Raw genomic sequence first — 12,506 nt, forward strand, 5'->3', positions numbered from 1 at the left:
AAACAATGTAAAAAGTTATTTTTACATAATTTAGTTTTTCCATAAAATTTTACATAAAACTTATAATTTAGTTATACACACTAAATTACATATAGAAATTAAATTACTTAATGACTTTTAATAGTTGGCATTTAATATCTCTAAGAACTAACTTGGGTGATTAAACATTATTAGTAACATACCCAGTTTTATTTCTGTCCAGGAGGCTGGGTGCCAAGGATCGGATATAAGCACAGGTACATATAAGCAGCAAGATTACAGTCAACAGACTCTGAAAATTGAAAATGGCAGACTAAAAAGAGAAAAAGAAAAATTAATGTCACAAGATAAACTGCAAAGGTAAAAAAAAAGTCAGACAATTCCATATTAAGAATCACATTTTTTTCTTCAAAAAGGCAAACAGAATGACATGTCTGAGAACGCTTTTTAAAAGCAGAAAGAAAGTGAGGTCGCTCAGTTGTGTCCGACTCTTTCCGACCCCTTGGACTGTAGCCTACCAGGCTCCTCTGTCCGTGGAATTTTCCAGGCAAGAGTACTGGAGTGGGTTGCCATTTCCTTCTCCAGGGGATCTTCCCAACCCAGGGATCGAACCCGGGTCTCCTGCATTGCAGGCAGACGATTTACCATCTGAGCCACCATAGAAGCCTTAAAAGCAAAATCACAAAGTATTTTGAGACCATACCTTCTTCTCCATTCTTTGGGCTAAGGAATTCAGAAGATGCAACAAAAATTCTAAATTCAAGAACTTAAAAATACCACCAAAAATGTTACAAATCCAGAACAGCTCACCAAAGCCAAACCAATAATTTATACAGATGTCCTAGGATCCCAGACTACTAGGCAGAACATACGGTCTCCAAGCTCTGCAAGTAAGCTGGCTATGCAACCTCAGTTGAATACTGCCCTCTCTAAATCTGTTTCACATCAGTAAAACTAGGTGGAGAATGGGGAGACAGACTCAATGCTGGCTCAAGATTTTTCAATTCTGAAATTCTTTTAGAATAAGAATGCTTTAAGTAGTCACGTTCCATGCATTAACTAATAGTTGTCAATTAGGTTTTGGTGGAAAAAGGACTTGCTCATTCACTGATGATACTTTAAGATAAAAAATTTAACACAAGAATCTGTTCTTAAATAAAACTGTTACACATTTATCATAATACTCATCCCTAAAGAGGGGACAAACTGAATCTCTAGCACCTAACTATCCGACAGCCACACAGTGGGAGCCCAATAAGAGATGACGGAGTAAATACTACAATTTTTTAAAAACACAGGAATGAAAAAAAAAAAAAACAACACAGGAATGCTACTGTACATACAATAAAGAACAACTTTTCTATTATATACAGGTAGCTAAAATATATCAATCTCACACAGTAGCCAACAATATATTTACTTAGTAGACTCAGAAGTACTTCCTGAGGGGGATCAAGATGGTGGAGTAGGATGTGAAACTCACCTCTACCAACAAAACACATCAAAAATACATCTACATGTGGAATAATTCTCACAGAAAACCAACTGGAAATGGGCAGAAGATCTCCTATATAACCAAAGCTGCAAGAAAGATCTCCATGTAACCAGGTAGGACAGGGAAAAAAAAAGGCATCAAGATGGGACATCAAGATGCCTCTGGTAGGCATGTGTAAAGGAGAAAGGGTCTACACAGGTAGGCTTGGGAAGCATCCTTGCCTGCTGGAACAGACAGAGGGGTTTTAGGGGCCTAGACTTGATAGCAATGTACGCGTGCTGGCTTGCTAACAATCAGGGTGGAGAGAGACTGGTGCTGATGGCTGCACTTCACCACACTTCCCAAAGTGTGATCAGGTTGGGCTACAGCTAAGCAGTGACTCTTCACAGACACACTCTGCAGGAGGACTCCATCTATTAACAGCTGCAAGGAGCCAGCTCTCAGGGTCTGGTGTTCCAGGTCTAGCCACAGAGCCCACAGTCCCGAGGCATGAGGAAGATGGGCACCTACCAGAGTAAAGCAACTAGAGATTCATTCCCTATGGACTGAAACTCCAAGACGAAAATAGCAGCACAAATAAGGGAGGAGGCTGGGCCCTGCCCAGACCACACATTTCTCATTCAGCTTCTCATTCATTTCTCATTTAGGGAGTCATGAGACCTTCTCGACCACATTCCTGCAGAAAGGCTCCCTGGAGGTCAAAGCGGGAGTGATGTCAAAGGATATTCTACCCATATGCCTTTTTGGAAGAAGTCATCTTGGCTAAGAGATGTGTCCTCACACATGGGAGGATCCTGAGATATACCAAATATGGACTGTGAACCAGGCAAATCAAAATGACTGGCCAAAAGAAACCTGGAAGAAACTACCCCATAAAAGTAATTCAAACTGCCATGAGGGCGTGACTCAGCAACTCTTGAGTCTACCCATGTGTCTATCCACACATACTGTATTCTTTTTTTTCCCCTTTTAACAAATACTTTACTTGGTTCACTACTTTCCAACTTTGTGGGTACTCTTCTGCAAAGCTAAAGGGCCAGGGCCTTGTCACTGACCACTGGTCTAATGGCTAGGATTGGTGTTCTCACTGCCACAACCTGGCCTCAGTCTCTGGGTGGGAACTCAAGCCCTGCTTCAAGCTGCTACAGGCTGAAGCCACCTGAGATCCATCTGAAGCACCCCTAAAGTGGAGGTGGGGGTAAAGGGGGAAGGAGTTGGTGGGTGGGTCTGGGTTTTGGCAGTGGTATGGGGTGGACTTCGATATGCACAGAAAGGCATGTCTCCAGTAGAGAGCCCCTGTGGAGGAGTACTCAGTGCTCCAGGTCCACCCTCTTCCCACCTCTGCTTGGAGCTGGATCTGAGGTGGACAGGTCCTGAGAGAGGCCTGCCACAGAGGCAGTTAAGGTCCCAGGAAACAGCACAACCATCTTGATTCACGCAGCCACAGTGCCCTGGCCCCTAGAACCAGTCCAGTCGGCACCACAGCCTACAGCTCAGCACTATATCTGGGACAAACACAATGGAAAAAGAGAAGCAATTTTGGGCTGCATATGGGCAGAACTGTGGCTGTCAAAAATATTGCACTCACACAGACTATACAGGGGTGCTCCCATATTAAAAACACACCTTCAAATCCATAGTAGAGAACTGTTTCTCTTAAATTCATAGAGCCAGAATGAAGTTAAAAAATATGAAAAAGCAGAGGAACTACTCAGATTTAAAAGTACAAGAAAAATTCCCTTGAAAGAAATGAAACAGCCCTCACCAGTCTCCCAGACCCTGGGTTCAAAAAGGAAGAAAAATGTTATAGGAATTAAAAAAGATAACTGTTAGAAATTCAGATCATTGTAACAAGGAATTAGCAACTATAAACATGAACCAATCAAAGGTAGACAATACAATTGCTAAGATAAGAGCAAATATAGATGCAATCAACAGCAGACTAAATTACAGAGAACAAATAAGTGATCTGGAGAACAGAATGATGGCAATCACTCAATCTCAACAGCTAAAGAAAAAATTCTAAAAATGTAAACAAGAGATCTCTGATGTATCGTTTTGTTGTTGTTGTGATTTAGTCACTAAGTGATGTCCAACTCTTTTGATCCCCATGGGCTGTAGCCCACTAGGCTCCTCTGTCCGTGGGATTCCCCATGTAACAATATCAGGTTGCCAATTCTTTTTCCAGTGAATGTTCCTGATCCAGGGATCAAACCTGCATCTCCTGCACCAGTAGGTAGATTCTTTACCACTGAGCCTTCAGAGAAGTCCATCTGGTATATCATTAACAATTCAGGGGTCCAAAAAGAAGAGAAATAAAAGGGGACTGAAAATGTAGCTGAGGATATCAGGACTAAAAACTTCCCAAACCAAAAGAAAGAAACATATTCAGGTACAGGAAGCACAGAGGGTCCCCTTAAAGATGAAAGCAAACAGACCCACACCAACACATATCGTAATTAAAGTGGCAAAAATTAAAGACAAAGACAGAAGTCTAAAAGCAGCAAGAGAAAACCAAAGAGTCATATTCAAGAGAATCACCATAAGGCTATCAGCTGAATTCTCTGCAGAAACTCTGTAGGCCAGAAGGGAGTGGCATGATATACTCAAAAAGTTCTGAAAGAGAAAAACCTACAACATATTAAACCCTGCAAGATTATCATTTAGACTAGAAAGATAAAGAATTTCTCAGACAAGCAAAAATTAAAAGAATACAGCAATTCTAATCCTACCCTAGAAGAAATATTGAAAGGTTTTCTCTAAAGAGAAAAAAAGCAAGCCTTAATAGGAAAAGGGGAAATTACAATAGGAAAGGCAAGCATATAAAAGGATTAAGTAAGTAAAGTCACTCAACTTTACTTTGTCCAACTATTTGTGGCCTCATGGACTGTAGCATACCAGGCTCCTCTGTCCATGGGATTTTCCAGGCAAGAGTACTGGAGTGGGTTGCCATTTCCTTCTCCAGGGAATCTTCCTGACCCAGGGATTGAACCCGGGTATCCCGCTTTGTAGGCAGACGCTTTACCACCTGAGCCACCAGGGAAGGGAAGTTCTATCATTTAAAGAAGCCAGTACATTGACTGAAAAATAAGAAAAAATGACAAAATGCCAAGTAGACATAGTTATGTGTCAATATACTTAAAAACCTGGTTTAGTTCAGTTGCTCAGTTGTGTCCGACTCTTTGCGACCCGATGAACCACAGCATGCCAGGCCTCCCTGTCCATCACCAACTCCCTGAGTCCACCCAAACCCATGTCCATCGAGTTGGTGATGCCATCAAACCATCTCATCCTCTGTCGTCCCCTTCTCCTCCTGCCCTCAATCTTTCCCAGCATCAGGGTCTTTTCAAATGAGTCAGCTCTTCGCATCAGGTGGCCAAAGTGTTGGAGTTTCTGGTTCACCACAAATCAAAAATATACAACAGACTGACAAAAATCAAACAGAAGGGATCTCAAGCATAATACAAAAGAAAACCAACAAACCACAAAAGAAAAAAAGAAAAAAAAAAAGAAATCAACAAAGAAGTACAAACGTAACTGGAAAACAAGGTTGAAATGGCAATAAGTACATATTCATCAATAACTACTTTAAATGCCAATGGACTAAATGACCTGATCAAAAGACACAGAGAGGCAGGTTAGACGAAAAATAAGACACTACAATATGCCACCTACAAAAGACTCACTTTGGGTTAAGAACACACAGATTGAAAGTTAGTAGATGGAAAAAGATATTTTATGGAATTGGAAATGATAAGAAATTGGTGGTAGCAGTATTCACATTAGACAAAGGAGACTTAAAGTCCATAAAGAAAGGTAGGAAGGACATTATATAATAATAAATGGTTAAAAACAGCCAGAGGGTCTTACACTAATTACATATATGCATCAATGGCCAGATCTTTCAGACAGAAAATCAATAAAGAAACAGATATCCTAAATGACACATCAGACCAGTTGGACTTGATATCTACAAGACACTACAGCTCCAAAAATCAGAATACACATTTTTTCTTTTAAATAAGCACACATGGAACATTCTCTAGGACAGACCACATACAAGATCACAAAACAAGCCTTAACAAATTAAGAGCACAGAAATTATCTTAAGCATCTTTTCTGACCACAATGGTATGAAAGTAGACATCAACCACAAGCGGGAAAAAAAAAAAAACAGGAAAAGAACAAACATATGGAGACTAAACAACATGCTACAAGAATATAAATGGGACAATGATGAAATAAAAAAAAAAAATACCGTGAAACCAATTGACAACAAAAACGTGCGTGCTCAGTCACTAAGTTGTGTGTGACTCTTTGCAACCCCACGGACTGCAGTCTGCCAGGTACCTCTGTCCATGGGATTTTCCAGGCAAGAACACTGGAGTGGGTTGCCACTTTCTTCTCCAGAGGATCGTCCCAATTCAAGGATCAAACTAGTGTCTTCTGCATTGGCATGTGGATTCTTTACCACTGAGCCACCAGGGGAGCCCCCAAATGAAAAAACACCCTTACAAAATCTATGGGTTGCAGCAAAAACAGTTCTAAGAAGAAAGTGCATAGCAGCACAGGTCTTCCTCAAGAAACAGGAAAAATCTCTAACAAACATCCTAATTACCACCTAAAACAATCAGAAAAAGAACAAACAAACCCCAATGTCACCTAAAGGAAGGAAATAATAAAGATCAGAAAGCAATAAAGTAGAGATTAAAAACAATAGAAAAGATCAGTAAAATAAAGAGCAAAGTTTTTGACAAGTCAAACAGAATCTACAAAATCTAGCCAGCTTTATCAAGAAAAGACAGAGAGCCTAAATAAACAAAATAAGAAATGAAAAAAGAAGAAATAACAAATGATACCACAGAAATAGAAGAAAATCATAAAAATATAAACAATTATATGCCCACAAATTGGACAACCCAGAAGAAATGTTTATAGAAACACAAAGCCTGCCAAAATTGAGTGAACATAACTTGAACAGATTGATCAAGTGAAAGAAAACCTGTAATAAAAATACTATTTGCAAACAAAAGTCCAGGATTGGGCAGCTTCACTGCGGAATTCTACCAAACATCTACGCTTCTCAAATTAGTCCAAGTTGAAAAGGACAGAATGCTACCAAATTCATTCCATGACACCACTATTACCTTGATACCAAAGCCAAACAAAGACACTACAAAAAAAGAAAATAACAAGCCAATACCTTTGATGAATATAGATAAAAAATACTCAAAATATTAGCAAACTTAATCAAATAGTACATTAAAAGGACTGAACACCATGTTCAAGTGGGATTTATCCCAAGGATACAAAGGTTTCTCAATATCTACAAATCACTCAATGTGAGCAAACTGAAGAATAAAAAGCACATGATCACCTCATTAAACATAGAAAATGAATTCAAACAAAATGCAACATCCTTCCACAACAAAAACTAGAAAACTAGATATAGAGGAAACATCTCAACACAATAAAAGATATTTAGGACAAACTCACAGGCAACAATTCTCAAGGCTGAGAAGCTGAAAGCCTTCCTACTAAATTCAGGAACAAGGGAAGAATGCTCACTCTTAGCAATTCTTTTTTTTTTTTTAATATAAATTTATTTATTTTAATTGGAGGCTAATTACCTTATAATATTGTAGTGGTTTTGCCATACATTGACATGAGTCTGCCCTGGGTGTACATGTGTCCCCCATCCTAAACCTCCCTCCCACCTCCCTTCCCATCCCGTCCCTCTGGATCATCTCTGTGCACCAGCCCCGAGCACCGTCTCATGCATTGAACCTCGACTGGCGATCCATTTCACGTATGTTAATATACATGTTTCAATGCCATTCTCCCAAATCATTCCCCCCGCCTCCCACAGAGTCCAAAATACTCTATACATCTGTGTCTCTTTTGCTGTCTCGCATATAGATCATCGTCACCATCTTTCTAAATTCCATATATATGTGTTAGTATACTGTATTGATGTTTTTCTTTCTGGCTTACTTCACTCTGTATAATAGGCTCCAGTTTCATCCGCCTACCAATTCACATGTATTCTTTTTAATGGCTAAGTAATACTCCATTGTGTATATGTACTACAGCTTTCTTATCCATTCATCTGCTGATGGACATCTAGGTTGCTTCCATGTCCCGGCTAATATAAACAGTGCTGTGATGAACTCTGGGGTACACGTGTCTCTTTCAATTCTGGTTTCCTTGGTGTGTATGCCCAATAGTGGAATTGCTAGGTCATATGGTAGTTCTATTTCCAGTTTTTAAAGGAATCTCCACACTGTTCTCCATAGTGGCTGTACTAGTTTGCATTCCCACCAACAGTGTAAGAGGGTTCCTTTTTCTCCACACCCTCTCCAGCATTTACTGTTTGCAGACTTTTGGACAGCAGCCATTCTGACTGGCGTGAAATGGTACCTCACTGTGGTTTTGATTTGCATTTCTCTGATAGTGATGTTGAACATCTTTTCATGTGTTTGTTAGCCATCTGTATGTCTTCTTTGGAGAAATGTCTGTTTAGTTCTTTGGCCCATTTTTTGATTGGGTTGTTTATTTTTCTGGAATTGAGCTGTAGGAATTGCTTGTATATTTTTGAGATTAATTCTTTCTCAGTTGCTTCGTTTGCTATTATTTTCTCCCATTCTGAAGGCTGTCTTTTCACCTTGCTTATAGTTTCCTTTATTGTGCAAAAGCTCTTAAGTTTAATTAGGTCCCATTTGTTTATTTTTGCTTTTATTTCCAATATTCTGGGAGGTGGGTCATAGAGGATCCTGCTGTGATTTATGTCAGAGAGTGTTTTGCCTATGTTTTCCTCTAGGAGTTTTATAGTTTCTGGTCTTATGTTTGATCTTTAATCCATTTTGAGTTTATTTTTGTGTATGGTGTTAGAAAGTGTTCTAGTTTCATTCTTTTACAAGTGGTTGACCAGTTTTCCCAGCAGCACTTGTTAAAGAGATTGTCTTTTCTCCATTATCAATTCTATTCAACAGTGCTGAAAACCCTACTTACAGCAATCAAAGAAAAGAAATAAAGAGCATCCAAAATGGAAGGGAAGAAGTATTGCATTTCTTTACACTAACAATGAACTATCAGAGAGAAAAAGTAAAAAACAATCCTGTTTAAAATTGCATCCTCCCTCCCCCAAATAAAGCCCAGGAATAAATTTATCTGAGTTGCTGAAAAATTTATATGCTGAAGACTATAAAACACTGCTAAAGGAAACTAAAGATAACTCAAAGAAATGGAAAGATATCACATGCTCTTGGACTGGAAGAATTAACACTGTTAAAATAGCCATACTACTTAGAGCAATCTATAGATTTAAAGTGATCCATATCAAAACACCTGTGACAGTTTTCACAGAACTAGTAACAATAACCTTAAAATTTACATGGAACCACATAAGACTCAGAATTTCCAAAGCAATCCTGAGGACAAAGGACAAAGCACAAAGCTGGAAGGCTAAACCCATCAGACTTCAGACAAGAATACACAAAGCTACAATAATCAAAACAGCATCCTATCAGGACAAAAAAATAAACATTTGATCAATGGACAGAATAGAGAGCCCTGTAATAAGTCCATACACCCAAGGTCAATTTACTGATGACAAAGGAAGTGAGAATACATAATGGAGAAAAGACAATCTCTTCAACAAGTGTTGTTGGGAATGCTGAACAGCTATACAAAAATCAATGAAACTGAAATTGAACACTCCCTCACACCATAGACAAAAATAAACTCAAAGTGGATTAAAGACCTAAATATAAATATAAATAAGACATGACACCATAGAAAGAGAACCCAGGCAAAATATTCTCAGACATAAATTGTAGCAGTATTTTTTTTTTTTTAAGATGAGTTTCGCAAGGCAACGGAGAAGGCAATGGCACCCCACTCCAGTACTCTTGCCTGGAAAATCCCATGGACGGAGGAGCCTGGTGGGCTGCAGTCTATGGGGTCCCTAAGAGTCGGACACGACTGAGCGACTTCACTTTCACTTTTCACTTTCATGCATTGGAGAAGGAAATGGCAACCCACTCCAGCGTTCTTGCCTGGAGAATCCCAGAGACGGGGGAGCCTGGTGGGCTGCCGTCTATGGGGTCGCACAGAGTCGGACACGACTGAAGTGACTTAGCAGTAGCAGTCGCAAGGCAAAAGAAATAAAAGCAAAACAAGCAAATGGGACTTAGTCAAACTTAAAATGTTTTTGCACAGCTAAGGAAAACCATCAAAAAAACAAAAAGACAACCTATGGAATGGGAGAAAATATTTGCAATGGGTGAGACCTACAAGGGGTTAATATAAAAAATATACAAACAGCTTGTATGATTCAAGTGAAAAAACACACAACCCAATTAAAAAAATGCTAAACAGGCTTCTCTCCAAATAAGACATTCAGATGGCCATTAGGTACGTTAAAAAATGCTTAGCAAGGTTAATTATTAGAGAGATGCAAATCAAAGCACAATGACGTATCACGTATCATCTCACACTGGCCAAATAACTCTCATCAGAAAGTCTAGAAATAAAAAATGTTGGAGAGGGTGTGGAGAAAAGGGTACCCTCTTATATCGTTTTGGGAATGTAAATTGGTGCAGCCACTATGGAAAACAGTATGAAGGTCCCTTTAAAAAGGAAAAACAGACCTACCGTGTGATCCAGCAATCCTACTCCTAGGCATATATCAGGAAAATATGAACACTCCAATCTCAAAAGACACACGCACCTCACTGCTCATAGTAGCACTGTGTATTAGCCAAGTGGTGAAAACAATCCAAGTGCCTAACAGAGGATTGGTTTAAGAAGATGTGACACACACACACTGGAAAATTACTCAGCTACAGAAGAGTGAAATACTGCCATTTGCAGCAAAATAGAAAGACCTAGAGAACACTACACTAAGCGAAGTTCAAGTCAGAGAAAGACAAGTATCATATGATATCACTCATACACGTAATCTAAAACATAATAAAAATGAATCTATATACAAAACAGAAAAAACTCAAAGACACCAGGCGAGGGGGGAGGGATAAATAAGGAGTATAGGATTAGCAGATATACATTATTATACATAAATAGATAAGCCATAAGAATTTACTGTATAGCATAGGGAATTATATTCAATATTTTATAATAACATATAATGGGAAAAGTATCTGAAAAAAAAGAATATCTGAATCCCTTTGCTGAACAGATGAAACTGACAAAATATTGTAAATCAAACCATTCTTCAATTAAGTACAAAGTTCTTGTAAAGTGAGGAGTTAGACAAATAAGAATTATTAAAAAGATACTAAGATTAAATTGTTGCTTGAAAATAAGTGCTACCCTAAAAAGCCCAAAAGAATATAGAGAAAAATGACTATAGTTCATAAGGAAATTAAAACTGAGTAAGGTGGATAGGATCATAATATTTAAATTGATAGACTGCATAATTATAATATCAACCAGTAGAAAAAGGACCCCATTTATAATAGCAACTAGAACAAAAAGCTAAAATATTCAACATATAGGAACAATCTTCATAAGAAATCTGTAATATTGGCATTAAAGACCAAAATTGACAAAGCCTTAAAACATACTAAAGCACACGGAAGTTGAATGGGTGGAATACCAGGTTTTTATAGCAGCACTGTAAAGCTAATCTGTAAATTTAAAGTGAACCCAACAGCAACAAGTTATTTTTGAAGTTGACAACTGATTTTGAAGTACATATAGAAAAAGAGGAAGAACAACCAGGAGAATCATAAAAAAAGAATTACGTCTTTCAGAAACTGTCATAATAGTTTTTAAATCTTTTACACATTTTTAATGATTTAATTTACAAACTATTCAAAACATTAAGAAAACTATACATGCTATTTGCCAATATTTTAAGGACAAAAAATCCTCCTGTAAAAGGCTAAGGAATGGGAAAAACAGGAAACAAGACTCACAATAAGTATATCTGCACTAGGTTAAGACTTCATGCAAGGAAGAGGAGATAATGCAGTGCTCTCTCTCAAACGTTTTTAACCTAATTCTCAACTTTCCTGAATTTCTCAAACTTTCGAAGTGTTACTATTATGGGCTTAATAAAGCAAAATTGATTTGTAATTACTGTTTTAATAGTTATTTTCATACAGGAAACTATGGGCACATATTCACTGCACTTGAACGATTCTATGATGACCTACAAGACCTCCTAAAACTAACACCAATGAAAGATGTCCTTTTCATGATAGAGGACTGGAATGCAAAGTAGGAAAATCAAGAGATACCTGGAGTAAGATGCAAGTTTGGCCTTGGAGTACAAAATGAAGCAGTGCAAAGGATAACAGAGTTTTGCCAAGAAAACACACTGTTGATAGCAAACACCGTCTTCCAACAACATGTAATTCTACACATGGACAGCACTAGATGGTCAATACCAAAATCAGATTGATTATATTCTTTGTGGCTGAAGATGGAGAAGCTCTATATAGTCAGCAAAATTAAGACCTGAAGCTGACCGTGGCTCAGATCATCAGCTCCTTATTGCAAAATTCAAGCTCAAATTGAAGAAAATAGGGAAAACCACTAGACCATTCAGGTATGACCTACATCAAATCCCTTACAATTATACAGTGGAGGTGACAAATACATCCAAGGCATTAGATCTGGTAGACAGAGGGCCTGAAGAGCTATGGATGGAGGTTCATAACATTGTACGGAAGGTGATGATTAAAACTATCCCCAATAAAGAGAAATGCAAGAAGACAAAGTGATTGTCTGAGGAGGCCTTACAAATAGCTGAGAAAAGAAGAGAAGCAAAAGGCAAGGAGAAAGGGAAAGATATACACAACTGAATGCAGAGTTCCAGAATAGCAAGGAGAGATAAGAAAGCCTTCTTAAGTGAACAATGCAAAGAAATAGAGGAAGTCAATAGAATGGGAAAGACTGGAGACCTCTTCAAGAATATTAGAGATATCAAGGGAACATTTCATGCAAGGATGGGCTCAATAAAGGAAAAGAACGGTAAGGACAAAAAAAGAAGCAGAAGAGATTA

General features: G+C 38.3%; 1 protein-coding gene across 1 annotated transcript in view; it reads right to left on the reverse strand.

The window, feature by feature from the left end:
- TMEM167A (transmembrane protein 167A) overlaps positions 1 to 12,506 on the reverse strand; it is a 44,656-nt gene that overhangs the window by 12,365 nt on the left and 19,785 nt on the right. Inside the window, exon 2 of the mRNA NM_001114511.1 lies at positions 183 to 292. Coding sequence (NP_001107983.1) covers positions 183 to 292 — 110 coding nt within the window. The remainder of the gene's footprint in view (positions 1 to 182; positions 293 to 12,506) is intronic.

This window comes from Bos taurus, chromosome 7 (genome assembly GCF_002263795.3).
Source record: "Bos taurus isolate L1 Dominette 01449 registration number 42190680 breed Hereford chromosome 7, ARS-UCD2.0, whole genome shotgun sequence".
NCBI classification, from domain to species: Eukaryota; Metazoa; Chordata; class Mammalia; order Artiodactyla; family Bovidae; genus Bos; species Bos taurus.